At 33.7% G+C, this 25,387-nt stretch overlaps 2 protein-coding genes across 2 annotated transcripts; one reads left to right on the forward strand and one right to left on the reverse strand.

Moving 5' to 3' along the window:
- The first annotated feature begins 24 nt into the window (after positions 1 to 24).
- Positions 25 to 12,599, forward strand: LOC134230794 (protein mono-ADP-ribosyltransferase PARP3-like). The gene is made up of 12 exons (XM_062712646.1): positions 25 to 155; positions 3,180 to 3,376; positions 4,370 to 4,495; positions 4,743 to 4,937; positions 5,084 to 5,204; positions 5,443 to 5,663; positions 5,776 to 5,835; positions 6,167 to 6,259; positions 7,502 to 7,594; positions 8,117 to 8,294; positions 10,529 to 10,672; positions 11,479 to 12,599. Exons 2-12 carry the CDS (start codon positions 3,182 to 3,184, stop codon positions 11,649 to 11,651), a joined length of 1,599 nt encoding a protein of 532 aa, XP_062568630.1. The 5' UTR covers positions 25 to 155; positions 3,180 to 3,181; the 3' UTR covers positions 11,652 to 12,599.
- A 3,617-nt stretch (positions 12,600 to 16,216) lies between these two features.
- On the reverse strand, positions 16,217 to 23,748 carry LOC134230795 (sterol O-acyltransferase 1-like; the record flags this gene model as incomplete). Its single annotated transcript, XM_062712647.1, has 11 exons — positions 16,217 to 16,350; positions 17,191 to 17,327; positions 18,504 to 18,636; positions 19,045 to 19,143; positions 19,479 to 19,555; positions 19,981 to 20,177; positions 20,539 to 20,632; positions 21,946 to 22,015; positions 22,359 to 22,486; positions 22,968 to 23,116; positions 23,641 to 23,748. Coding segments are annotated over 11 exons (1,258 nt in total), but the record flags the coding sequence as incomplete, so codon positions are not given.
- Between the last annotated feature and the right edge of the window lie 1,639 nt (positions 23,749 to 25,387).

Below are 25,387 nucleotides of genomic sequence, written 5' to 3' on the forward strand. Positions count from 1 at the left end.
GGAATTCCACAAAATATTTGGCAAGCAAGAACAGGCAATTTACAGTCTATATATACACACACAAACGCCGGCCGACGATCAGTCGATCGTCTGTAATCTGTATCTCAACAATATTCACTTTCTGTTATCATTATTTCCGTACTTCAGCAAGGTAAGTAAAATATGTGACCTATTTAAGGGGGCGTGTCCCTGTGCATATTTTAACGTTATGTGTTATTTTGCTCGATCTGCATTTCTTTCGATATTGATCAAAAGGGTATGTAAAATATACAGACGTGGTCGCTATGTATTCGGTTTTTTTTTTCACTATTGTTAAATAGTCGACAAATTTATATGCATGCATGCACATGTCCATAAGCCAAATAAAAGGGGAAGTGTAAAAAACGAAGTATTATACACCTAAACATGTATAACAAAGCAGCTTAAAATTGCAATCAGGCCAAAATAAAATTATAGTTTGTTTGGAATTGCCTCCCGCCTCATTGAAATGCCCCCTCCTGAAAAAATTTTACTGACCAAAAGTAGGAAGATTTTTATTATTTAATCAATTTTTTTGCCCATTACATGTATCACATGCACCATATACAAAACACTGAAATATCTATGTAAAATTAGGCTTTCAATTAAAAAAAATAATAATTTCCCTCCCTCCCTCCTGAGTCTGAGACCCTTCAGGCGGCAATTCCAAACAAACATTTTTTTTAAGGATGGCCTCAATAAATTATAGTCTTATAAAGTTTTACATTAAACATGTTAAACCAACCTTGCAATTTATATACCTGTATGTTGACATTCAACTTATATGCTTGTGAAAACAGAGAGTTATAGTTCTGCACGTAATAATCTGAATGTAGACCATGATATACATATGTACCCGGTAGTTATAAATATACCAAAAAAATAATAATAAAACAAAGCACACTGTTCTATGAACGCTAGCTCTAGGTGTAAATACTTAATTTGTATATATGCAAGTCTCACGACCCATCGTCTCAACCCACGGTTCGGACATCCTCACAAGCCAGGAGTCCTGAGTCAACACGTTGCCATTTTCTAAGGTGGCAACGTGCTGACTCACGGTTCGGAGTCCGCGTATACATAGCTCTCTCCTTAGTACCCAGTCCATCGTCTAGCTCAAGCCATGGTTCGGAGTCCGCTTACACAGCTCTCTCTCAGAATGGGAGAGGATCGTACATTTTGTCCATGGTTTGCGACAATGGGTCCAGCCATAACGCTAAGTAATAGTTATATTGTATATAATGGTGTATCCTGAGTTATTTGGGCGAAGGGCGGTGACGAGTGCGAAGCACGAGTCTCCGCCCTTCGTCCAAATCAATCAGGATACACCATAATAAATATTCAATAACTTTCTTGTATCATGGCCAATCATACGTCATATCACATATAATATGCATGATTTTTAATTACACCAATAGAAAATGTAGTTTTTGTCAGGTGACCGCATGGATAATCTATCCTTCCTGTCAGTATTTTTAATAAACTCATTTTACCTGTGTGTGTTCACGAGAAAGGACGTCGGATTGCAGCATCCCGTCGTAATTTAAGCACGGATTTTATTTTAATGAATATCACAAGAAAACCTTTGGATATCAAACAGGAAAAAAATCGAAGTTAAGAAGGAAAACTCAGATGTTATTCGAAAATCCAGAAAAAAGGTACCCGTTGATCATTTGACATATCTGAGAGCTGTCGCGTTCACTAAAAGCCTGTGTCAGGGTCTTCATCTGTGGATGCAGTACATCTGCACTTATTCTCGTTGAGCAAAGAACACGGCAAAGATGGTTTTTTTTTTTTTGCTAAAGCGGTTTATCACAATAGGTGTGATATTTTAATCTAATTCTGTGTGAAATTCGTATCAAGAACTTGATTTCTCGTTGTGGAGGATTGAATATTTGCAGAGTTCCTTAAAAGCATTTAGTAGTTTGGGATACGCACTGTAATTTTATTTATGTAAAAGACTTTTATTTCACTTGCAGAAATTTAGCCTTTGTATTATAGCCCATTTCATTCTGTAATTCAGATTCAATATACATGTGATTTAAAATGATGAAATCGCGTAAGTGTTCAATGATTTATTTACACGGCACAGTTTTTGCTGGCTCCGCCCATCGGTGTATCTCCAGTTATTGTACACTTTACTTCAAAGGAAAAACACCGCAGCCATGATACAATTTCACGATATAACGTTACGGTAAAAGAATATGGATTTTGAATATATTGTTATCACATGTCACACTGTCAGGTACTTTGTGGACAGGACCCCCCCCCCCCCCCCACACACACACACACAATATACATGTACATCCCCGGGTCAAAAGAATTTTTTCTAGAAATATTCTTCTAGTACATATAAAAAATTTACAATATATTCAATATGAAAAATCCAAAAGTAACGTAGATTAACGTTTTATTAAAAACTCACACTCGCGTTATTATACAAAGGTATATAATTTTTTTTTTTGATAAAACGTTAATCGGGGGAGGGGGGTCATGTCCACAAGTACTAATATATGCACCTACCTCAATCGTATACACAGGTTGCACAATCCAGTCCGACGGCGCTAGTTTTATAACAACGTCGTGAATAAGGATCATAATTATCCTATTTTCATCAAATAACAGTGGTTTTCCACTTCTTGTAGTGTCTCCAAAATGTTATACACCGTTGAAAAATCGTATACTCGAATTACAAATCAATGGAATCAATATATTCTAATAATTTCAAGTTGTTTGAATAAATATTTTGTGTCTGACGTCGTTTCAGCCCAATTATTGTTTGATTAGACGCTGTCCTGTTCAGATGGCCGACATCGCTTTTTCTGTCAATTTTTGAAACGGTTTTCGCGCAATGTTCTATTTAGTAAGCGACACTGAAGGGCTTTCATTGGATACCACCAACTTTGACCTTAACCTTTGAGTTTGATCTACCTTTAAAAACTAGCTTTAACTTTGGCCATTACTTTGGAACTGCAAGGGCCAGGGCTTTCGTGCTTCACTTATGTATTTTTGTGATAAGATCTTCCTTTGGATACCAACAACTTTGACCCTTTGACCTTGGAGTTTGACCTACCTTTAGAAAAAATTTAACCTCGGTCATTACTTCTGAACGGTAAGGGCTAGGTTCATACTTCAACCATTTGATCCTTGTTTTCTTTCAGAAATGCCTCCCAAGAGAAAAGCACCCGCTAAGGCCAAGGCCGGAGGAAAGAAGGCCAAGGCCAATCCCCCAGAAGAGGAAGACAAGCCCCAAACCACACAAGACGTCATCGCTAAACTTAAGGCCTCAGAAAACAAATCTGGTTCCAAGAAGAAGAGAAAAGTCGACGCCTTTGTGCCCCAGGCGGCCAGTTATGAGGTGATTCATTAAAAAAAGGGGGGGGGGGTCCGCTGGGCCTAGGATTCACGGAGTTACAAAAACATTTAATTGATAAAATGACGTAAAATAAATAGATTAAGATACTTGTAGGCACCGGCACCTGACGATCGAATGATTGGTATAACCCTCCCCCGGTCCATCTAAGATTTTGTAGACACCATGATCACTATACAAACAAAATTACACAAATTCCTAGCCTTTCATACCAATGCTTTATTATTTGATATCTTGTTTTAAGACATTTTGTTAATTTTTAGAGATTGCCCTTTTACCATATTTACGGTACAGAATATGAAAATAGGAAATAATCATGTGCGTGTATTTTGTCATCATGTTAAAGCATTTTAAAAAAAGTTCGGGGGTGGGTGGGGTTGTGTTAAATCCACAGGCACTTGACGTTACTTATTTTTCTTACCAAAAATTAACCCTTTTACCTAATATTATTAGGTAGATACACAACAACAGTACCACTAGTCAATTAATTAGCAATCCATCATTTTGGATTAAAAATTATACTCTTCAGAAACATATTAGCTTAAAAGTGAGTGAACAATGTATCACTTCATGAGCTTAACGTACCATATGATGCTTTTTTAATAATAAATATAAATGGATATTGTTAATTTTAAGTTTATCGTGGAGGAGAAGTCTACTTTTCTTATTTTCTTTTTTTTTTTTCAAATACTTATATTATATCCGAGGGGACATTGAATCTAACGGACACAAATGAAAATTTGCCATCCATTTTTCACCCATGTGGTGGGACACAGTTGACAAATTTACCATATTTTGTCAATTTTCTGAGATCTTGATCTTAACAGGCACGTAGCAACAGGGGGGGGGGGGGGGTCCCCAAAAGTACTTACACTATAGGAAATGTTCATTGAAAGGCTGGTCCCCCCATAACGTTTTGCGATATAAGGAAAATGTAGTATTATATAGTAAAAAAAATTATATTCTTTGAATTTCCAGGTATATGAGGATTATGATTGTATGCTGAACCAAACAAACATCGGTCACAACAACAACAAATATTACGTCATTCAAGTCCTGAATAGACTTGGCAGTTTTTATGCCTGGAATCGTTGGGGGCGAGTGGTAAGTCATTTACAGTCCGGATTTTCAGTGTGTGTGTGTGTGTGTGTGTTTGTTTGTGTGTTGGGTGGGGGTGCTACTTGAGGTTTAAAAAACCCACACAACTGAATTGTGTGATACTGATCTATGAACTGATAAAAAAAAACTGCAAATCATTGGACAATTGGAAATAAATAGTAATGATAAATTGTATGAATTTTGTAATAATTTATCAAGAGTGACTATTTCAAAGCATGTTCTATTCACGCAGGGTGAGAGCGGTGCCAATGCAATGAAAGGCCCATTTAGTACAGCAGACGGTGCCATCAAGGATTTCACCAAAAAGTTCCAGGACAAGACCAAAAACAAGTGGGAGAATAGGGACTCCTTTACTCCGATGAAAGGGAAATACACGATGATTGAAATGTCTTTGGAGGATGAGGACGAAGCAGATGCCCCCGCTGAAGTAATTTTTTTTTTAAAAATGTAAAGCAGTTACGTTTGAAGTAAAATTTTAGTTTGATGAGGGGTGCATAGTTGATGCATGGGATGGGTACAACCTAACGATGTTTGACAAGATCTACATGTATGATTTTTTTTATTTGTCTCTAGGTTAAAACTAAGTCTAAAGGGCCGGCAATGAAATGTACACTCGACGCACCCACCCAGTCCCTTCTGAGGCTCATCTTTGACCATGATATGTTTAAGGATGCTATGAAGAGTTTTGATATTGGTAAGTTTCATAGTTTTTTTTTAATTTAAAAATTGAGATATGTATATGTACATGAATATGAAGTTGAGAAAAACGGAAATCGCTTTTTTCTTAATAGAAATATGCATGTAGTAGTATTTAAAAAAAAAAAATTGCGGAATTTCGCCCCATTCCATGAACTCAGTTTGAATAACACAAAGTGTTACATTGTAGATTATAATAGAAGCCTTTTTTTTTAGATTTCTAATTTCTTTTTCAGACGTGAAAAAGATGCCATTAGGAAAATTGAGCAAGACGCAAATTGCAAAAGGATTCGAAGTCCTAGAAGAGCTAGAAAAAGCAATAGATTCTAGAAATAATTCACAAATGATGGCACTATCCTCCAAATTTTACACTGTAATTCCTCATGATTTTGGGAGGAGAGTTCCGCCTGTCATGAAAACGCTTGAAGACGTTCGCCAGAAATATGACATGCTGTTGGTAGGACATTTGCTTTTGTCAATTTATACATAAACTTCTGGATGCATTAATGATGAATTGTTTTACGTGTACAAATTACTTGAAATTATAATTATGCTTTCCTTTAAAAAAGGTTTTGGGTGACATAGAAATTGCACAGACTCTTGAAAAAGAGAGGGAAAAGGCTACCACGGTATGTATAATTCTATTTTATTCTGTCGTGACAGTCTGATAATAAGTACATTGTATATAGTAAACATTTTACCCCTTTTACTTCCCCCACCTCAAAGTGGAACATTTGGAACATTTTTTCTACATTTAAGCGTATACTCATTCATCAAATCTGCTGTATTAAGGATTAATTCACGGAATCGTGTCCTTTCCAATACTTACTAAACTACATGCAAATTTTGCCTGCAATTTACAAACACTGGGATACATGAATCAAAGTATTCCACAATAAAAAAAAAAATAGATATTCACTGTTTCTCATCATAGTTCTTCTTATTTTGTTTTATTTAAAGGACTCTGGGAAACAGCCCGATCCTTTGGACGTGAACTATGGTCTCCTGAAATGTGAACTAAAACACCTAGACCCCAAATCTAAGGAATTTAAGGTAACATTTTGATTTTCTTGTTACATTTGAATAGGTAAAAGATTAATCCATTCTTAAATATAACACATAACAAATAGACAAACAAATATAAAATATGTATTTGCAAGATGTTGACATAGATATGTGTATACTTTTTTGTGAACTAGTAAATTAACGAATCTCTCTCTCTCTCTCTCTCTAAAAATGTAATTGAAAATGATAATTATAATATCCATTTAAAATACCATTGGGGTATACAATGCATTTACAAGTATTAGATTTAGAATACAAAGAAAGGGGCGTACAGGGTGTGGACACCCTCCCCCTCGAGATAATATGTTTCTCAATTTTCAAAATTCACGGAAAAATTATATTTTTCTAAAATCGTGTTCCCAGTAATGTCATCTTCAAAACATTTTATCATTTTATTTTGCTGAACGACTTATAATTTGACAATCTTTTTTCCCCAAAATTTACAGTTAAGCGTATTCCCTGGAAAATGGGTTTACTAGAGCCATAAAAAATGAATTTTGAAATGAATAGGTCAAGTCTCCATTCTTCGTTAAGGCTTAAATGACCAAAACGTAAATGTGAAGCCATTTCATTTGTCCAAATAATGGAATCTGAACCCATTCTATATGAAAATCGAACATTTCTGAAAAAAATTACACTTCAACAAACCCGTTCATTTAAATCACACCGACAGACACCAATATCACATACTTCGTACACGCGTTCGGTCTTTCGCCAATCTATGTGCTATGGAGAGAGTTCGATTCATACGTAGAGCTTTGATATTATAAACCATATAATCTTGAAAAAATATAATTTTTTATGAACTTTAAAAATCGAGAAATGTCTTTTCTTACAGCGATGGATTGTCCTTGCGTTTACGCCTCCATTCTTTTCTCGACACCTTATTTTCGCGGGATAGTCATTTTAAATTCTTTATTAGTGAGGCAAAGTTTTCATTGGATTGCGGTTATTTCTGTAAATAATCTATATGGATACTAATATACGCGAGAATGCACCTTCGCTAAGTTTACGACCCCCCCCCCCCCTTCATCGTCGGAAACCACAGCCAACGATCCTCTCCCATTCTGTAGGAAAGAGCTATATGCGGACTCAGGACCGTGCCTTGAGATGATGCCCCTCCTTTTTTCATAAAAAGAAACAAGGGGATGGTCGTTACCTTTGGTCAGCAAAAATGACAGCAAATGTGGTGACTTAATTCATTGATCATTTTGTTGAATTTTGCTTCAGGTTTTGGAAACTTATACAAAGGAGACCGGAAATAAAGGGGGCTGGAGAACTCCTAAGATAAAACACATCTGGTCCATGCGGAGAGAGGGTGAGGTAAGAAACACCCAGAGGAAAGGGAATGGGGGTATTCACCTGGATCAAACTTGAATATATAGATATATTAGGCATTAGGCAGAAAGCGCTAACAGTAAAAATGATTTCCGAGTCTTGTGATTCTTGAATTTTTTTCATTATTTAGATATATATATGATTTACACAATGCGGAAAGATTGTATTAATGTAAGGAGGTAGGGGAGAGGGAGATATGAGGGAGTGATACATGCAAAATCTATTATTTTTCTACTGATAAATTCTTACCTTCAAAATAATTCAATAACAAGATACTTGGAGGAGTAAAATTCAAACATAATTTTTCAAAATCAGCAATTTTGCATTGATAGATACATAGTTTGCATTTGTAAAAAAATAGTTAATAATCTAAAAAATGATTACTTATGACATGTATGAGGAACATATACATCTATAACCAACAAACAAAAAATGTTTAAAAAAAGGACAGGAAAAAAAACAATTGAATTAAAACTCAATTTGAAGTTCGATGATTTTAAATTGCAGGAAAAACGATTTAAACAACATGATAAGGTTACCAATCGAAAACTCCTGTGGCACGGAACTAATGTGGCGGTGGTCGCCGCCATCTTAAAAAGTGGTCTGAGGATTATGCCTCACAGTGGGGGGCGTGTCGGAAGCGGAATCTATTTTGCTTCGGAAAACAGTAAATCTGCAGGATATGGTAAGTCTATAATTACAGGTTTTGATACATTCACGTTTGATCAGGTATATTCATGTTTTACGAAATATAAAATTCTTAACTCCTTAGGCAAAAAAAAATTAATTTCTTGGTTCTCAGGCCCTCCCTCATCTCTTCCAAGGGTGCCTCATTGACCCTTTTTATTGCTAAATCAATAAAATAAAAAAATAAATCACCTCCCTCATCATTTTTTGGGGTTTTGTACAATGTAAAAAGCTGCCTCATCATGTTTTGGGGGCAATAAAAAAGAAAAAAAAATGCCTCCATCCCTCATCATATTCCTTGAAAAAAGGCCTGAGAACCAAGGAATTAACTTTTCATGGCCTTAATTGAATGTATAATATTTCAATGAGTCTGTGACTCATATTCAGTGAAATAGCATTAAGAAAATTTGACCAGTATAACTTTATTTCCCTTTTTATACCCCACGCAACAAGTTGCGGGAGGTATAAGTTTTTGACCCGTCCGTCATAGTGTCAGTCAGTCAGTCAGTCCTTTTTTTTTGTCAGCGCAACTCCTCATAAACCGCTGCACAGAATTTCGTCAAACATTGCAGGTATTTAGGACACAATGTGTAGATGTGCATATTACCAGGAAATTCCGATTCCATTATTTTTTCCGGGAATTTCCGCACTTTTTAACTTAGGTATTTGGCCATACATATACCTTGAATATAGAGATGAACAGTTTGTCAGCGCAACTCCTCATAAACCGCTGCACAGAATTTCGTCAAACTTTGCAGGTATTTAGGACACAATGTGTAGATGTGCATATTACCAGGAAATTCCGATTCCGTTATTTTTCCCGGGAATTTCTGCACTTTTTAATTTAGGCATTTGGCCATACCTTGAATATAGAGATAAACAGTGTGTCAGCGCAACTCCTCATAAACCGCTGCACATAATTTCGTCAAACTTTGCAGGTATTTAGGACACAATGTGTAGATGTGCATATTACCAGGAAATTCCGATTCCGTTATTTTTCCCGGGAATTTCTGCACTTTTTTACTTAGGCATTTGGCCATACCTTGAATATAGAGATGAACAGTTTGTCAGCGCAACTCCTCATAAACCGCTTCACATAATTTCGACAAACTTTGCATGTATTTAGGACACAATGTGTAGATGTGCATATTACCAGGAAATTCCGATTCCGTTATTTTTCCCAGGAATTTCTGCACTTTTTTACTTAGGCATTTGGCTATACCTTGAATATAGAGATGAACATTTTGTCAGCGCAACTCCTCATAAACCGCTGCACAGATTTTCGTCAAACTTTAAAGATATTTAGGACACAGTGTGTAGATGTGCATATTTCCAGGAAATTCCGATTCCTTTACTTTTCTTAGAATTTCCACAATTTTCAAATTAGATTTTTGGCCATACCTTGAATATAGAGATGAACATTTTGTCAGCGCAATTCCTCATAAACCGCTGCACAGAATTTCGTCAAACTTTGCAGGTATTTAGGACACAATGTGTAGATGTGCATATTACCAGGAAATTCCAATTCCTTTAATTTTTCTTAGAATTTCCACACTTTTCAACTTAGATTTTTTGCCATACCTTAAATATGGAGATGAACATTTTGTCAGCGCAACTCCTCATAAACCGCTGCACAGATTTTCGTCAAACTTTAAAGATATTTAGGACACAGTGTGTAGATGTGCATATTACCAGGAAATTCCGATTCCTTTATTTTTCTTAGAATTTCCACAATTTTCAAATTAGATTTTTGGCCATACCTTGAATATAGAGATGAACATTTTGTCAGCGCAATTCCTCATAAACCGCTGCACAGAATTTCGTCAAACTTTGCAGGTATTTAGGACACAATGTGTAGATGTGCATATTACCAGGAAATTCCGATTCCTTTATTTTTCTGGGAATTTCGGCACTTTTCAAATTAGATTTTTGCAGCACTTTGAGTTTTGGGGGAGCGTGGGGTATGTGAGCTTGCTCACTTTTTCTTTCATTTATCATGAAAAACGAATAGTGACCAATCTCGAAAAAAAATCAACAAACAATAAAAATCTGTGAATGTGGCATAAAAACATATTCCTAGAAATACCAAAAGTTGGATCAGATGCCCATAGGAGGAGTAAACTTCCCCTGTAAAATAAGATACATTGTACAAATGCAAAATCATTAGAGATTGAAGGTAAAAATCATGCCTTGGCGTTTTCTTTTTTTATCATTCACATTCCAATATTTCAGTGCGTTGTGCGGGTAAAACTGGTATAATGTTCCTGAATGAAGTAGCACTAGGAAAAGAGCACCATATTCTTCATGATGATTGGACGTTAAAAGCAGCGCCCTCGGGGCATGACTGTATCATCGCTAAAGGATGGACAGAGCCTGGTAAGAGAGAGAGAGAGAGAGAGAGAGAGAACTTTTAAACCTTCAACCCAGTCATTTTTACTCCTCTTAAGTCCTCTTTGATCAAGAATTTGGCACATACAGATTTTGATCTGTCCATTCATCTGTCTGTCTGCAAAAACTTTTTTCTTTGGGTACCACCAAATTTAACCTGTTGACCTTGGAGTTTGACCCACTTTAAAAAAAATTACCACACTCCAACCTTTGTCATAACTTCTGAACATGTGATGCTAAGGCTTTCAATCCTTTCATACTTCACATGTGTATTCAATGTGAATAGCCATTTCAAAGAGTCTTAATATTTTTTACCTTTTGACCTTGACCTAGGTGTTTGACCCACTTTAAAAAAAATTAACCTTGACTGTAATTTTTGAACAGTTAGCACTTGGGATTTCTAATTTCACTTGTGTCTTCTATGTACAGAGACCTTTCTTTGGATACCAACAATATTGACCTTTTGATCTTGACCTTTGCAGTTTGACTTGCATCTGAGCAACTTCATTTATTTTTTCATAAACCGTTGCAGTGCCATTATCTACCATTTGGGGCATAAGTGTCTCATTTGTATTCATTGTGACCATTTTTTTTGGGGGGGTGGGGTTCAATACCCGGATTTTTTAGCTTTTGCCCTTGTTTGACCTATATTTTTTGCCATAAGCTGCTATATGGGGGCATCAATGTTTCACCAACACATCTTGTTCTTGCTAACTTTTGCTCAGACTAATTACATGTATGTCATTATAAAATCAGACAGATTTTGGAATTAATTGAAGCCATTTTGATTACAGACCCAAAAAAGAACACAACAATAAAACTGGATGGTAAGGACGTAGTTGTACCTCAGGGGGTACCTATCTCAGTACCAGAGTACGCCAACAAGAGCAGCTTTTCCCAGAGCGAGTATTTAGTTTATAAGGAGAGCCAAAACATGATGCGCTATCTAGTTATGGTGGATTTCTAGAACCCGCTGTAAAATACATACATAGTTCATCCTGGTATTCGACAGAGGAGAATGTGATATACATGTAATTGGGATTATACATGTGGGTGTTTGAGGCATTTTTTGACAAAATAGTGGAAATACTTCAAATAGAGAGTGTAGTACTAGTATATAAGAAAATAGAGATTTGTCTGCGTTTGATCATACAGGTAGTATATTGTCTTATTCCAGTATCCGCTGTTTAAGTCTATGAAGAGAAATTCCTTTTTCTTAAATTTTAGTGTTGATTTTTTGTTCATGTTTAGATGTTTGATAGTTTTGTTGTTTGATAATATATGCCAATGCAATCAATTTATGTATTACTTGTATATAATTGTTGCTGCTTAAATCTAGACCCATGACAAAAATCACTCCACATCATTATGAAAATCAAAACTAAGGAAGGCAGTGTGACAGTGTACATGTACGGTATTTACATATAGGGCACCACGAGATTTAACTGTATTTTAAAGAAGCATTGTCAATTTATGTCATATCACTTGAGAAAGTCATGTGTTTGATAAATGTATATTTTATATATATCTTTTAAAGAAATAAATTCTTGGTTTAGTCTCTATTGTAAATGAAATGACTAATAGTATGTAACTATAGAAAACATTATTATTATATAATTGCGTTTCTTTTTCAGTATAATTTCAAAAATTGTTTTGTTTTTTTCCCCCTAGGTCAGGGGATACAGCTAGTTTGACTGGATGTTAAAGGTTAATGCATTTTTTTTATTTTAATCTGTTTTTTAATTTGTTTTTATATATCTACATTTTTATATTTATGTAACATTGAGATTTTTAAAATTTAAAAGTACTCAATTTTAGACTGAAAATTGTTTTTATTAAAACATAAGTTTTGAAATTTATAGGTATACTGTTTAAAGAACACATATTCATTTGCTGATGCAGTTGTGTTTTTTAAAAATTATTAATATTCTCTGTTAACGTGTTTGTATACACTTGAAAGAAATATTTAGTGATAATTTAATTACATATACATCTTTAATTTTATGCATTTATATTTTAATTAGTATGTTAACATATTTTTGTATATACATCATGATATACAGAATGATCACTAATAAAGTTCACCATAGTCTTAGTATTTTAGTACACATTTATGTACAATGTATTTATAATTTATGTTTGTTAGAAATAATAGTTTAACATTAAAAATAATTGATATAGTTTGCAGTATATTCTCTATTTTGGTAGGAAGATAGGTGAGATCCATCATCCAAAGCAAATCTGGTCAATATAATGCACATACTGTAAATCACTTTTTATTCGCGAGAACTTTATATTTCGCGTAATTACGCGAGACGGAATGCTCACGAAAATTTCATTCTCGCGTATTATAAAATTCCTTAAGATTATACAGAGCAGTGACCACAATTCGTGAAAATTTTGTCTCGCTAATAAAGAGTCAATGACTATCTTGCGAAAATAAGGTGTCGCAAAAATTAAGTGGTCTACAGTAGTTACTGATGGAAATGAGATACTGCTATAAAAACGTATACATGTACATGTACCCAAAATTTTAACCTCTCCAAAAATATTAACCTGGTAATTATTTGGCTGGAAATGCAGCATCTGAAATATGAATGTTACAATGAAACAAATTAAAAGCATTGTGTATGCATTTCTGATCAGTGTAGGACATACATGTACATGTAGAAGTAATTGAAAAAAAAAAAAAAAACATCTGCTCCAAACACTTTAACCTGGGACACTAACATTACATTTGCCCCCAATGACTGCTCTGTGAAAGACAACTGGAAATTTTGTGATTCAAAATTGAATATCAACTTATGTGTGTATAAATAAAAAAATCACAAAGAAAATATAAATATATTTTATTGCAGAAGGGAAACCTCAGTATATCAATTTCATTTTAATGTTTTATCACAAAGTATCACAAAATTTTTTCAGACAATGAGGCCTTAATCAATTCATTGTTTTCAAAAACATGTCCTTCATTTGAACAAAAAAAATTCACAAACATTAAAATATAAATAAACCAAAATCTCATAATTAAAAGAATACTTCAGTATAATATCATTTAAAAAAAAAAAGAAAAAAAAAATCATTCGATTCCCCCCCCCCCCTTTTCTTATATTCCCCTTTCTGGGGAAACAGAAAACTGTGAATAGGATTATTTCAGGATACTTGTATTCTACTTAAATTTTCCAATAGCATGAACATGCATGTAATCTGTAAAATGTAAAAAAAATATACCCACAAATACTTTTGGTCCCAATCTTTTTTTTTTTTTCATTTAAGGAAATAAACTCAATAGACCCTTTCACGGTAACTGCGGTACTGCTCTTTTGCAGGGCAAAATGATAAAGTTTGGTAAAGTATGACGTAAAAGAAATTGTTTAATATACGTCATTTAATTATCTGTCAACAAAAACTTCGCCAAACGTTATTATTTTGCCCTGCAGAAGAGCAGTACCATAGTTATTGAAGGGGCTAATTTTATACAATGATACAAACATCTCTCATCATTGTATTTAAAATATAGCTTGAGAAGAGTTTAAAATATTTACAGAATTTTAAAGTACCTTCCTCATTTCAGGGAACCGAGACACATGTATAAAAGGCAAACAAGTCATTCATGTAAGTTTGACAATGAGAAACATTTACGAGTATACATAACATCCAAAAGATATATATTTTACAATCCACTTTCTCTGTTAAATGGCTAGGGTAAGATACCATGTACATGTACCTCACTTGGCAGAGCACCTGACTAGAGTTAAAAGGCCTGGTCTGATTACAATTTTACTTTTTTATTACTGTAACAGCTAAAATTTGTTCTGATAGCATGTGACTAGAAAAGGGAAGTAAACCATGGAAATTGTGTGGGCTATTACCTTGTATAAATACATACAGTGACACCTGTCTAATCCGACATGCACTATTAAAGAGACGAATTTTATGTTGTAATAGATAGGGTGTAGGTTTACACAGTGTACATGTACAAAAACATGGAAAATAGTCAAATGGGAACGAAATTTAACATTGGAATTCAAAGTATGATGAATTACAGAGGTGTTGGATTGGACAGTTTTCACTGTATTTATATACAGTACAATCCAAGTTTGAGTCTGTTTTCATTCAGTTTGTTAACTGAGAATTTTTTGCTTTGATAATCAATGAAGTACAAAACTACTTTCTAAGAGAGTGGCTCATACAGGCATATACATGATACATGTACAATCATTCAATTTGATAAATATTTTTTGTCAAGAGTATATGGATAAAAAACATTTTGACAAACATGATCATGTGAAAACGTGTAATAGTTAGGTGATATATGCATGAAAATTAATGGATAAACTCCAATTTTTTTAATATAAGTAATTTAACAATTTTTGCACAAATTAATTTTGCTCTTTCATAAAAATGTAAATTGCAAAAAATGTTTTCCTTCATGGCCAAATAAGTAGAATGATTATTTTTTAAGTTTGACATTTAGGTTAAGAAATAAGAGACACACATGTATGTACAAGAGAAAGCAATTGCAAAAAAATACAAGGTAACTACAGTTATAATAAATTTGTTCATGGCACATAAATATACATACACTGTAATCTACATTTGAAAACCATTTCAGTCAAATTTCATGAATAACTTGGAATTATAAACATAGTCAAGAAAATTGCACTTACATGTATATAAAACTTCCCATAAAGAATATGACACCAATATCACTATAAATTCTATGAAACACACGTTGATAACCATAAATAAATATTGACATATTTCATTATATTTTTTTTCACTTATTCATCTTCTTTGTTAACTAATTTCATTTTTACTGCATATAAAAAATTACACAACTTAATGTAAATACTGTTTGTATCTTAAATTCATACTCAAAAACTTGCAAAACACTATTTATATCTCTGCATCTTGGATGAATTCAAAATGGTTTTCTTGGGATGAAATAATAAGCAATGTACAGTGTATATGTCAGAAATACTGTATACAGAGAAATTTTAACCCACAATTTATTGTTACCTTTTTGCCCTTGCTGCATGTACTTGTACGTAAATTTTAAAGGGGGTGAATTCAAGAAAATCACATTATCTCTAAATCAAAACCTTGTCTGGGTGAATTTAAAGCAGGACAAAATAGTTTCCAAGTGTAAAAGGGTGGAAATAACACTGGGCGAAAATAGCACTTTATACAATATACAATCAAACACATGGCATTTATTTAACCTTTGCAAAAAACAAAACTAGGATGATTAAAACTGAACAATTAAATTATCTAAAAGAAAAAAAAATTCTGACAAATTAATATAATATTAAACAAAATCATCCTTTTTTACTGATGTACCGGTATATTTGAAGGGTAAGGAAAACACGTATATGTAGAGAATGGATATTATGCTATCAACCTGAGCTAATATACATGTATACATGCACTAATAGTCCATTGAACAGATGCGTAAAGACTTCTGTGTACTTTTCGGGCATTAATGTATAATGTACATCAATTATTTCCACCAAAAAAAAAAAAATGTTGTATTCTGAAGTATATACCTCATAAAATATAAACGATATTGCACATTTATGAAAAAGAAGAAAAGCTGTTCAGTTTTCCATGGCTTCAAAGTCACAGGTCCATGATCGAGGAATAAGATAATCCAAAAAGTTATTCTGAAAGAAAAAAGATTAACAATGTATAAAATCTAAAATATTTATAAAAACTCTCCCAAAATTGTTAGCAATCTTAACTCCAAAGCTCTCACTCAAATTTGTCCTATTTGGAGAGGACTGATAAAATTTACCGCATTTTCTGGAAACATCTGAAAGGATTGATAAAATTTAACAAATTTTCTGGACACCTCTGAGAGAATTGATAAAATCATCCAAATTTTTTCTGGACACCCCTCAGGGAATTGATAAAATTTACTCTATTTTCTGGACACCTGAGAGAATTGATAAATATACAAATTTTTCTGAACCTGTCTGAGAATTGATAAAATTGACCATTTTTTTCTGGACTTGTCCGAAATAATTCAATTTGATAAAATTGACCATTTTTTTCTGGACTTTTCTGAGAAAATTGATAAAATTGACCATTTTTTTTCTGAACACCTCTGAGATTATTGGTATAAATATTTACCATATTTTCTGGACACCTCTGAGATGAATGTTAAACTTTACCGTATTTTCTGGACACCTCTGAGATGAATGTTAAAATTTACCACATTTTCTGGACACCCCTGAGATGAATGTTAAAATTTACTATATTTTCTGGACACCTCTGTGATGAATATTAAAATTTACTATATTTTCTGGACACCTCTGAGATGAATGTTAAAATTTACCACATTTTCTGGCCACCCCTGAGAGAATTGATAAATTTATCAATTTTCTGGAAACCTTTGCGAGGATTTTTCAAATTTACTATATTTTCTGGACACCTTTGAGAAAATTGATAAAATTTACTTTATTTTCTGTACAGCTCTGTCATGAGAGGACTAATAATTTTACCATATTCTCTGGACACCTCTGTCGCGCGTACCACTCCAGACTGTACAGACACATCAACGTTCCGTTCCCCATTATCAACATCAGCCACAGAAACACATTCCAGCCCCTACCCACTCCCTTAAAGAAGATGAACCCAACTGCAAAAAGAACAAGATGTGTTTGTGAAGCACTATGCGCCCGGCGGCAACAAAGTCACAAAAAACTATTTTTAGCATAAAGGTCACAGTCAAGGTCACAAGGTCATTGATATTAATGTTGTTTGAAAGAACTTTAGTAGTGGAGTATGCATACCAAATATGAAGTCTATATCTCCTATGGTTCAAAATTTATGGCAAAAGTTCGAAAATAGCTATTTTTAGCATTAAGGTCACAAGGTCATTGACCTTGTTGTCTTTTGAAAGAACATTTTTAGTGGAGTATGCATACCAAATATGAAGTCTCTATATCTCAAGGTTCAAAATTTATGGCTAAGGTTAAAGTTTTCAGCAGACAGACAAACAGATAAACAGACAAACAGACAGGACAAAAACAATACACGCCTCGGATCTATCGATCCGGGCACATAAAAAAATAATATATAATATAATGTACATACTGCTAATTATTGAGATTCAAATCAAAATTACTGTAAATGCATTACTGTAAACCAATTTTTCATCGCGACAACTTTATTTCACAATTTTCCAGGGGAAAACTAGTTCGCGACAATTTATTTTCGCAATCAAGTCTTTTTTTGATCCGTTGTTAATAGACAAAGAGACTTTAAGGACCGCTTAGCGGCAAGAAATATTTGCGATGACTAGGCTCTTGTAAACCTCACGAATATTTCTCGCCTACAAATAAAAGATTTTTTAACAGAATATTAGTGTGTACAATCTTTGGCAGAAATTGATCTTTTGAACAAGTAAGCGAAATTTTGAATTAGCACATTTACTTATATTCCTATTCATATGTACATGAACAAGACATTCAGCGTGGTACTTGAATTAGCAGAAGTTGCTTTCTGCGAAAAGTGCTAAAAAACATATGTACAGCTCAATTAATTCATAATGTTTATCGTATACAGATAAACAGGCTTATAATAAAGTGGGTCAGATGATTTTATTTTGTTATAAGCGTAATATGTTATAAATATTACACTCACAATATATATTTTAGAGACATGGGGAATAAAAATCCCTTCCCTGTGCGTGTAAATTCAATTATAAACATGTTCGCTATAAGTGTGTTTAAATATACTGTACATTTAAACAAACTGAAAATTTTGGGAGGTCAGTACAATAAAAGATTCAACAATGAAGTTTTGTACTTACACCCAGCTCCCATGAACATGACGAACAAAACAGGATAGAAGAACTTAAAGCACATGATCAGCACGTACTCGTGAGCGACAGCCGAGATCAGAAACACAAACGCCATGGCCAGGGAACGATTGTTGGGGAAAAGCTGTAAATTATAAATCCTTTTTCATTCATGAAATTAAAACCCCTTGAATGTAATTTTTACCCACACCATAAATTTTTGACCCATGAAAATTTTAATGATACTACAGTTTATTGATGAAGTGAAATTTTGAAATTTGGTGAATGGAAACTGTCATATATGTATCCATGTGAGTTAACTAGCAATTAATATGTCTCTTTAAATATACATATATTTGACATGACTGAAAATACTGTTAACAAATACCAATGCATGTAAACATTTTCATCAAGGTTTCAACATTCCATTATTACAAAACCAAATGCAACTGATGACAGAAACAAGTACAAAATTGTACAAGTAAACTCAAATACCTTTTGATTTTAAATCTATAAATAGTTTTCAGCTTTTAAAGATAGGGTAAGGAAATACCTTGAATGCATCCTTGTAAATGTAAGTATACAGCCAGTCATGTACAACAATATTCCAAGTCCTGTAGTAGCTAGCAAAGGATGTGGAGTTCCACCAATCCTATCAATTTAAACAAATGAGATAAAGTAAGAATGACATTATATTACACATTTGTTGGACCCACGGTGTTGAAGAATTCTCTTCAGAGTTGCTCTTAAATCATATAAGGCTGAGGGCTGCATATTAAATCTAAGTGTATTGTGCAGACATTGTTTAGCAAGACTTTAATTAAAGAGACATCATAAACAAAGATTACCTTAAGTTTCAACAGTTTTGTATTTTTAAAAGCAGTATATTATATGAGAGGGCTAAAATAGGCTTTGCCTGCTGCCCAATACCATTCACTTTGTGAATAAAATTTTGTATAAATAAATATTTTACGACATTGAACAAACCTTGTAAAACATTCTGTCTGCAAAAGTCATCATTTCTGCAAAGGCATTAAACCAGGAATGCAAGATAGCAAAGAAGCCTACAATCAAAGAGGAAAAAAGACTACTATTCTGTCTATCAACTTTTCAATGACTAACAAAATATTATTACATGTAAGTTAGAATCCAATTATGTCAAATTTTCATTGCAAAATATGCTAAAACAGTTTTTCTGTAAATTATGACCTAAATTTCTTTATTTAAAAAAAAGCATTTACACGTAAGATAATTTTTATACATGTAAATGATCAGACAGATACTGTATACAGGGGAATTTTCGCCCCTGTTTTATTTTCGCCCTCTTCATGATTGTGCGAATTAAAAAGAGGACAAATTCAAAGAACACACGTTTCTGAAACAAGATCATGACTGGACGAATTTAAAATGGGGCAGAATTGTTCACATGTGCAAAAGGGTGCAAAAATAACCCAGAATACAGTAATGAATCTTACAACATCACTCTTACCCAGAACTAAGACTAGCGTAGCAGGCAACATGGAGCCAAACACCGACAAAATCAGAGCCTTGGCTGTAATGTGCTCACGACCAAAGTTACGAAAGACAGGCACAAGGAATCTCTCAAAGATGTAGTACGTGTAGAACAAACAGGCAAGCACCTGTCCTAAATTACTGACCACGTAACTCCAGCGAATCTTCTGTGTCCTGGCGAGGAATCAATCATTTTCAATATATATATTCAAACAGGAGGCAGTCTAAGAACTGTATATGTAAACCAACTTTTATAAGGGTGCAAGAAATATCCATGAGTTTTGTGACCTACATTAATTTGCAAATATTAATCCCCATGATTTATTTATTTCCCTTTGTATTTGTAAAGAATGATACCTCAGTCACAAAAGTTGATGGCCGCGGATTGATTTCAAACCGATAAATCGTGGATGAAAAATGACACCAATAATAGTTGGTTTACAGTATCAATCCAAGTTCTAAAGAGGAAGACAAATTGATGTTACTGTTGAATAATCTCTACTGCTTTATATTTATTGATGAACATTAAAAATACCTTGGATAAGAGTCTCTGTAGACAAGGGTTGGGATGAACAAGAAATACAGATACTTGGAGAAATCGGGGCAAACATGATCCTCAGAATTATCATCTGTAAAACACCGAATTTTTTTTTTAAACATAGAAAACACTCCACACAAAATATAAACATAGAAAATACTAGATACAAAATCATAGATAACTCTACATACAAAAATCTAAAGCACTGAAGCAGTGAATTTTTTTTTTTCCTTTCAAGCTTCTTCATCAAAATGAAAGAAGAACCAGAAGTCTCTGTCGAGACTGAAGCTCTACTGGTTTGTACTTATAGCAAAGGAAGAGAAAAGTACTTCAGCAGTTGGAAATTGAAACTTTTCAACAGCAATAAATAGAATAATGATCCTTGATTAAGTCCCTTTATGTTCTTAGTGCAGTCTACTTGCATGCAACATTTATATTATAATCAGACTAAAATTGTATTTGGAGTAGCATTTTGAAAGAATTTCACAGAAATTTCTATTTTTAGTAACCAACACCGTTCATCGAAATCAAAAACCGATACACAGAATTATGTATCTTATTGTATCTACTTGTGTGCCAATTTATATTGAAATCAGACTAAAACTGTAGAAGGAGTAGCATTTTGAAAGAATTTCACAGAAATTTCTATTTTTAGTAACCACGGCAAAACCGTTCATCGAAATCAAAAACCGATATACAGAATTGTGTATCTTAGTGTAGTCCACTTGTGTGCCAAGTTATATTGAAATCAGACTAAAACTGTAGGAGGAGTAGCATTTTGAAAGAATTTCACAGAAATTTCTATTTTTAGTAACCACGGCAACACCGTTCATCGAAATCAAAAACCGATATACAAAATTATGTATCTTAGTGTAGTCTACTTGTGTGCCAAGTTATATTGAAATCAGACTAAAACTGTAGGAGGAGTAGCATTTTGAAAGAATCTTACAGAAATTTCTATTTTTAATAACCACGGCAACACCGTTCATCGAAATCAAAAACCGATACACAGAATTATGTATCTTAGTGTAGTCTACTTGTGTGCCAAGTTATATTGAAATCAGACTAAAACTGTAGGAGGAGTAGCATTTTGAAAGAATTTCACAGAAATTTCTATTTTTAGTAACCACGGCAACACCGTTCATCGAAATCAAAAACCGATATACAGAATTATGTATCTTAGTGTAGTCTACTTGTGTGCCAAGTTATACTGAAATCAGACCAAAACTGTAGGAGGAGTAGCATTTTGAAAAATTGTTTACAGACAGACAGACGGACAGACAGACAGACAGACAGACAGACGGACGGACGACGGACGCATTACTATCGCATAAGCTCTTCTGGTCTCTGACCAGTAGAGCTAAAAATCACGGTTAAAAAAGAAAATCAAGGTAAATATATTACCTTTTTTGTAGGCTAATACTTTAGCGGCATTTTCTCTAACAAAAGCATGGACTTTCATCATTAATCGGATCTGAAATTAACAAATTCATTATTACACCAACAAGAATATGCTCACATCAAATCACATTAGCTTTATTTATTGCACATCTGGAGTAGACTGATTTCTCCTGTTTGCTTTGACAAGAATATTTAAGAGAAAGTCTTTTTTTTCCAAATGTATTTTCAAGTGTGTACAATCAAAACTGGTTATCTTGAACGTGAAGGGATCTAAGGTAAAATACTTGAAGAATAGGTGGTTGAGGACTTATCACTTTGACATTCATTGATTTTTGAGATTTCAGTGTTCAAGAGACCAAAGTTCAACTGTATATATGTTTTAGAAAAAAAAAATTTATCATGAGAAAGTTCCTTGCCTGCTCCGCTGTGACTATGATGCTGGAACCCGGAGGTAAGGAATTGTCAGTGATGTACTTAATGGGCCACAGAAGAAATACTAGCTGATACAGAATATAGATACAGCCAGCTGCTATGTCGTACCCATCTAAACGGAAGAAAAACAAGAAACTACGAGCTGAATAACTCATTTCATCTATACCCTAGATGTTCTCAAATAAAATCAGCAATACAGTTAAAAATATTGCAGTATTGTGATATTTCCAGTGGATACCCAGCCCTAAGTAAAACTAAATTTATCAAGTGTATGTACTTGTATACTGTAAAGTTTTTTTTTAACCTACTTTTATTTGTGTGCGAGAAATATACACGAGTTTTGCAACCTTCGTTAACTCGCGAATATTAAATCTGCCAAACATTTGTTTTTCTTTACATTTGCAGAAAATGTTTAATCGTCGCAAATCGATTTCCAAAATGACGAATCAAAAATAAAATATGACACGAATAATAGTTTGTTTACGGTGTATGCACTTACCTGTTTCACAAGTCTCTGATCAAATGATTTACTCTAGTGCTTTATAAATGCATTTTAATGAAAGAACAGCTTTTAAATGAAACAGTTTACTGACCCACTCTGCCTGGTGTTCTGTGCATTGACCAGTAGTAGAACCCTGGGTAGACCACCAGAAAGGTTGACAGGGTCATGGTGACCCAGAGCTCCATCACTTTTGAGAATTTCCCCATCCCATACTGGATCAGGTCAAAGCTGAGATTTAACCTACAACAGATAGAAAGTGGTCTATTAAAACACAGACTGAATTTTCAATATGTTGATAATACAATGTAACACAGTTCTACACCTTTTTTTGAAACCAGTTATTTACATGTAAATTACTGATATACAATTATCTTTTTTCTACTTTTCAGTAACATGACCATTGTCAATTTCCTTATAATAATTTCATTTTTTCAAACCTTACTGATTCAAGTTCTTGCTGTAATAATTAACATTTTACACATCAACATTTACACTTCATGAATGAATGCATCTAAAATTGAAGGTTAAGTTAAGTACAGTGGAGCCTCATTTATCCGGACACTTGGGTTCCCAGTCAATTTGTATGCATGGATATGTGAAGCATCCGGATACCTGAATCACCAGTTAAACAAGACAAAATAACATTGAAAAAATCTGTTCCCATGAAAAATCGTCCGGATACTGAAGCATCCAGATATCTGGCGTCCGGATATCTGAAGGTCCACCGTAGAAGGTTTATCCTCTTGAGAATGAATTACACTTACCTCCCTTCATTAATGAGATCATACACAAGAGTATTGAGACTGAACACAATCAGAATGGCTACGAAGATATGGTAAATGGTCTTTACATCTTTTATCCGGAACAAATCTCTGAAATATAAATCGCAATTCAACAATGATTCATTTTAATAATGTCAGAGCCTACTGTATGGTTTTTTTTTCTTAGTACTGCTGTTGTTTAATTAGAGGTTGAATCGATACATTCAAAAGTAAATGTATCGATCTGCTGGAGGTTGTGTTTAAATACATGTATGTTCAATTCAATGGCATTTTTGAAGGAGAAATTGTCTTTTTTCTACCCTAGCATGACAAGATGATGAAAAATTAAATAAATACCGATTAATACCTTGTTCACATGGAGAGTTTAATTCAAATTAAACGTAAGTTACTGCGAATAAGCTTCGCTTAGCGTTCACACAGAGAATTTAATGCGAATTAGTTTAATTCAAATTAATTTACTGCCCATTAACTTACTTCACATTAACTCCATGTGAACTCCGTGTGAACGCTAAGCGAAGCTAATTCGAATTAAATTTTGATGTGTAAGGCCAGAATTAAGTCACAGGACACATGTTGGTGGTTAAATATAGGTATCCGTGCTATATTTGGTTCAAAAATCAAGGAAAAGTATGTTAATTACTGAATGTATACCTGAAGCCACTATGATTATTATATATCGAATGGATGCCTCTGCAAACATGACGTGACTTACAAATAACATCATAATAACCTTAAGAATAGCCTTTTTGCAGAAATAAGATTTTAATTCGCATTAGTTTACCTCACTTTAGCTGTCGTGTGAACGCAATTTAATTTGCATTATTTGAATTCGCATTAGTTTACTTCGCATTAATTTACTGCAAATTAAACTCTCTGTGTGAACAGGGCATAAATTTCATACCTAATTAGCAAATTATACTAGTATCCTGGGTTTGAACAGTTTATGTTTTCTTTATATCCGGCTCTACAGTTTATATAAAGTGTAAACTCCCCAAACCCATATTATGCCAGAAGAAATCAGGGCTCTCACACCACTTTTTGGGACTGGGGCCAGGGCCGTTCAAATTGGGAAAATTATCATCATTTTGGGAAAAGTTGGATGACCAACATTCATTAAAAAAATCCTCAAATTTTGCTTTTTTTAGATTTTTGTCATCAATTTAACTCTGGTTTTGAATAAACCATTAAACAGAACAAACATGGCTATGTAGGCTCTTTATGAAAATACATTAGCTTTGTCATGATTATCTTTGAGTGTTGATAATTGCTGTTATTTGTCTTTCTGAGTGACAGTCGCTAGTCACATAGTCACGAATTTCCTTGATCACATGGACATCGTTGCTTGCCAATAGAGCGCGAGATAGAACATGCCTTAGCGTGGGTATGTTTTTAGGTGTAGCTTACTTATATTTAAATGAAATGTCTATTTTTGAAACCAAAATGATGTTTTTGTCGATTTTCATGACAAGATACTCTGCACTTATAGTTACACATTTTTATAAAAACAATAACCTGGTTCCCCGAACCAGTTTAAGAATCTATTTGACTAATTAATAATCGTACATAAAACTTGTTTGTTTCACTTTCATTTGCAAGTGTGTTTTTTTTTTGGTTTTTTATGCGATTAAGTTTCATGGACTTTAATTTTTTAATTAATATTTTGCTATGGAAATTGGAAAGTTTACACCTTTCTTTTGGGAAAAAAGGCACCTTTTTTGCATTGGGAATG

This window comes from Saccostrea cucullata, unplaced genomic scaffold, assembly GCF_032062105.1.
Source record: "Saccostrea cucullata isolate Sc308-1 unplaced genomic scaffold, CSIRO_AGI_Scuc_v1 ctg8938, whole genome shotgun sequence".
In the NCBI taxonomy this organism is placed as follows: domain Eukaryota; kingdom Metazoa; phylum Mollusca; class Bivalvia; order Ostreida; family Ostreidae; genus Saccostrea; species Saccostrea cuccullata.

Bases quoted from the DNA above. Each gene is read 5' to 3' on its own strand.
- LOC134230794 (XM_062712646.1), top strand. From the start codon at position 3,182: ATGCCTCCCAAGAGAAAAGCACCCGCTAAGGCCAAGGCCGGAGGAAAG. The intron at 4,938-5,083 runs GTAATTTTTTTT...ATTTGTCTCTAG, and splicing joins AAGCAGATGCCCCCGCTGAA to GTTAAAACTAAGTCTAAAGG. The intron at 10,673-11,478 runs GTAAGAGAGAGA...TTTTGATTACAG, and splicing joins TAAAGGATGGACAGAGCCTG to ACCCAAAAAAGAACACAACA.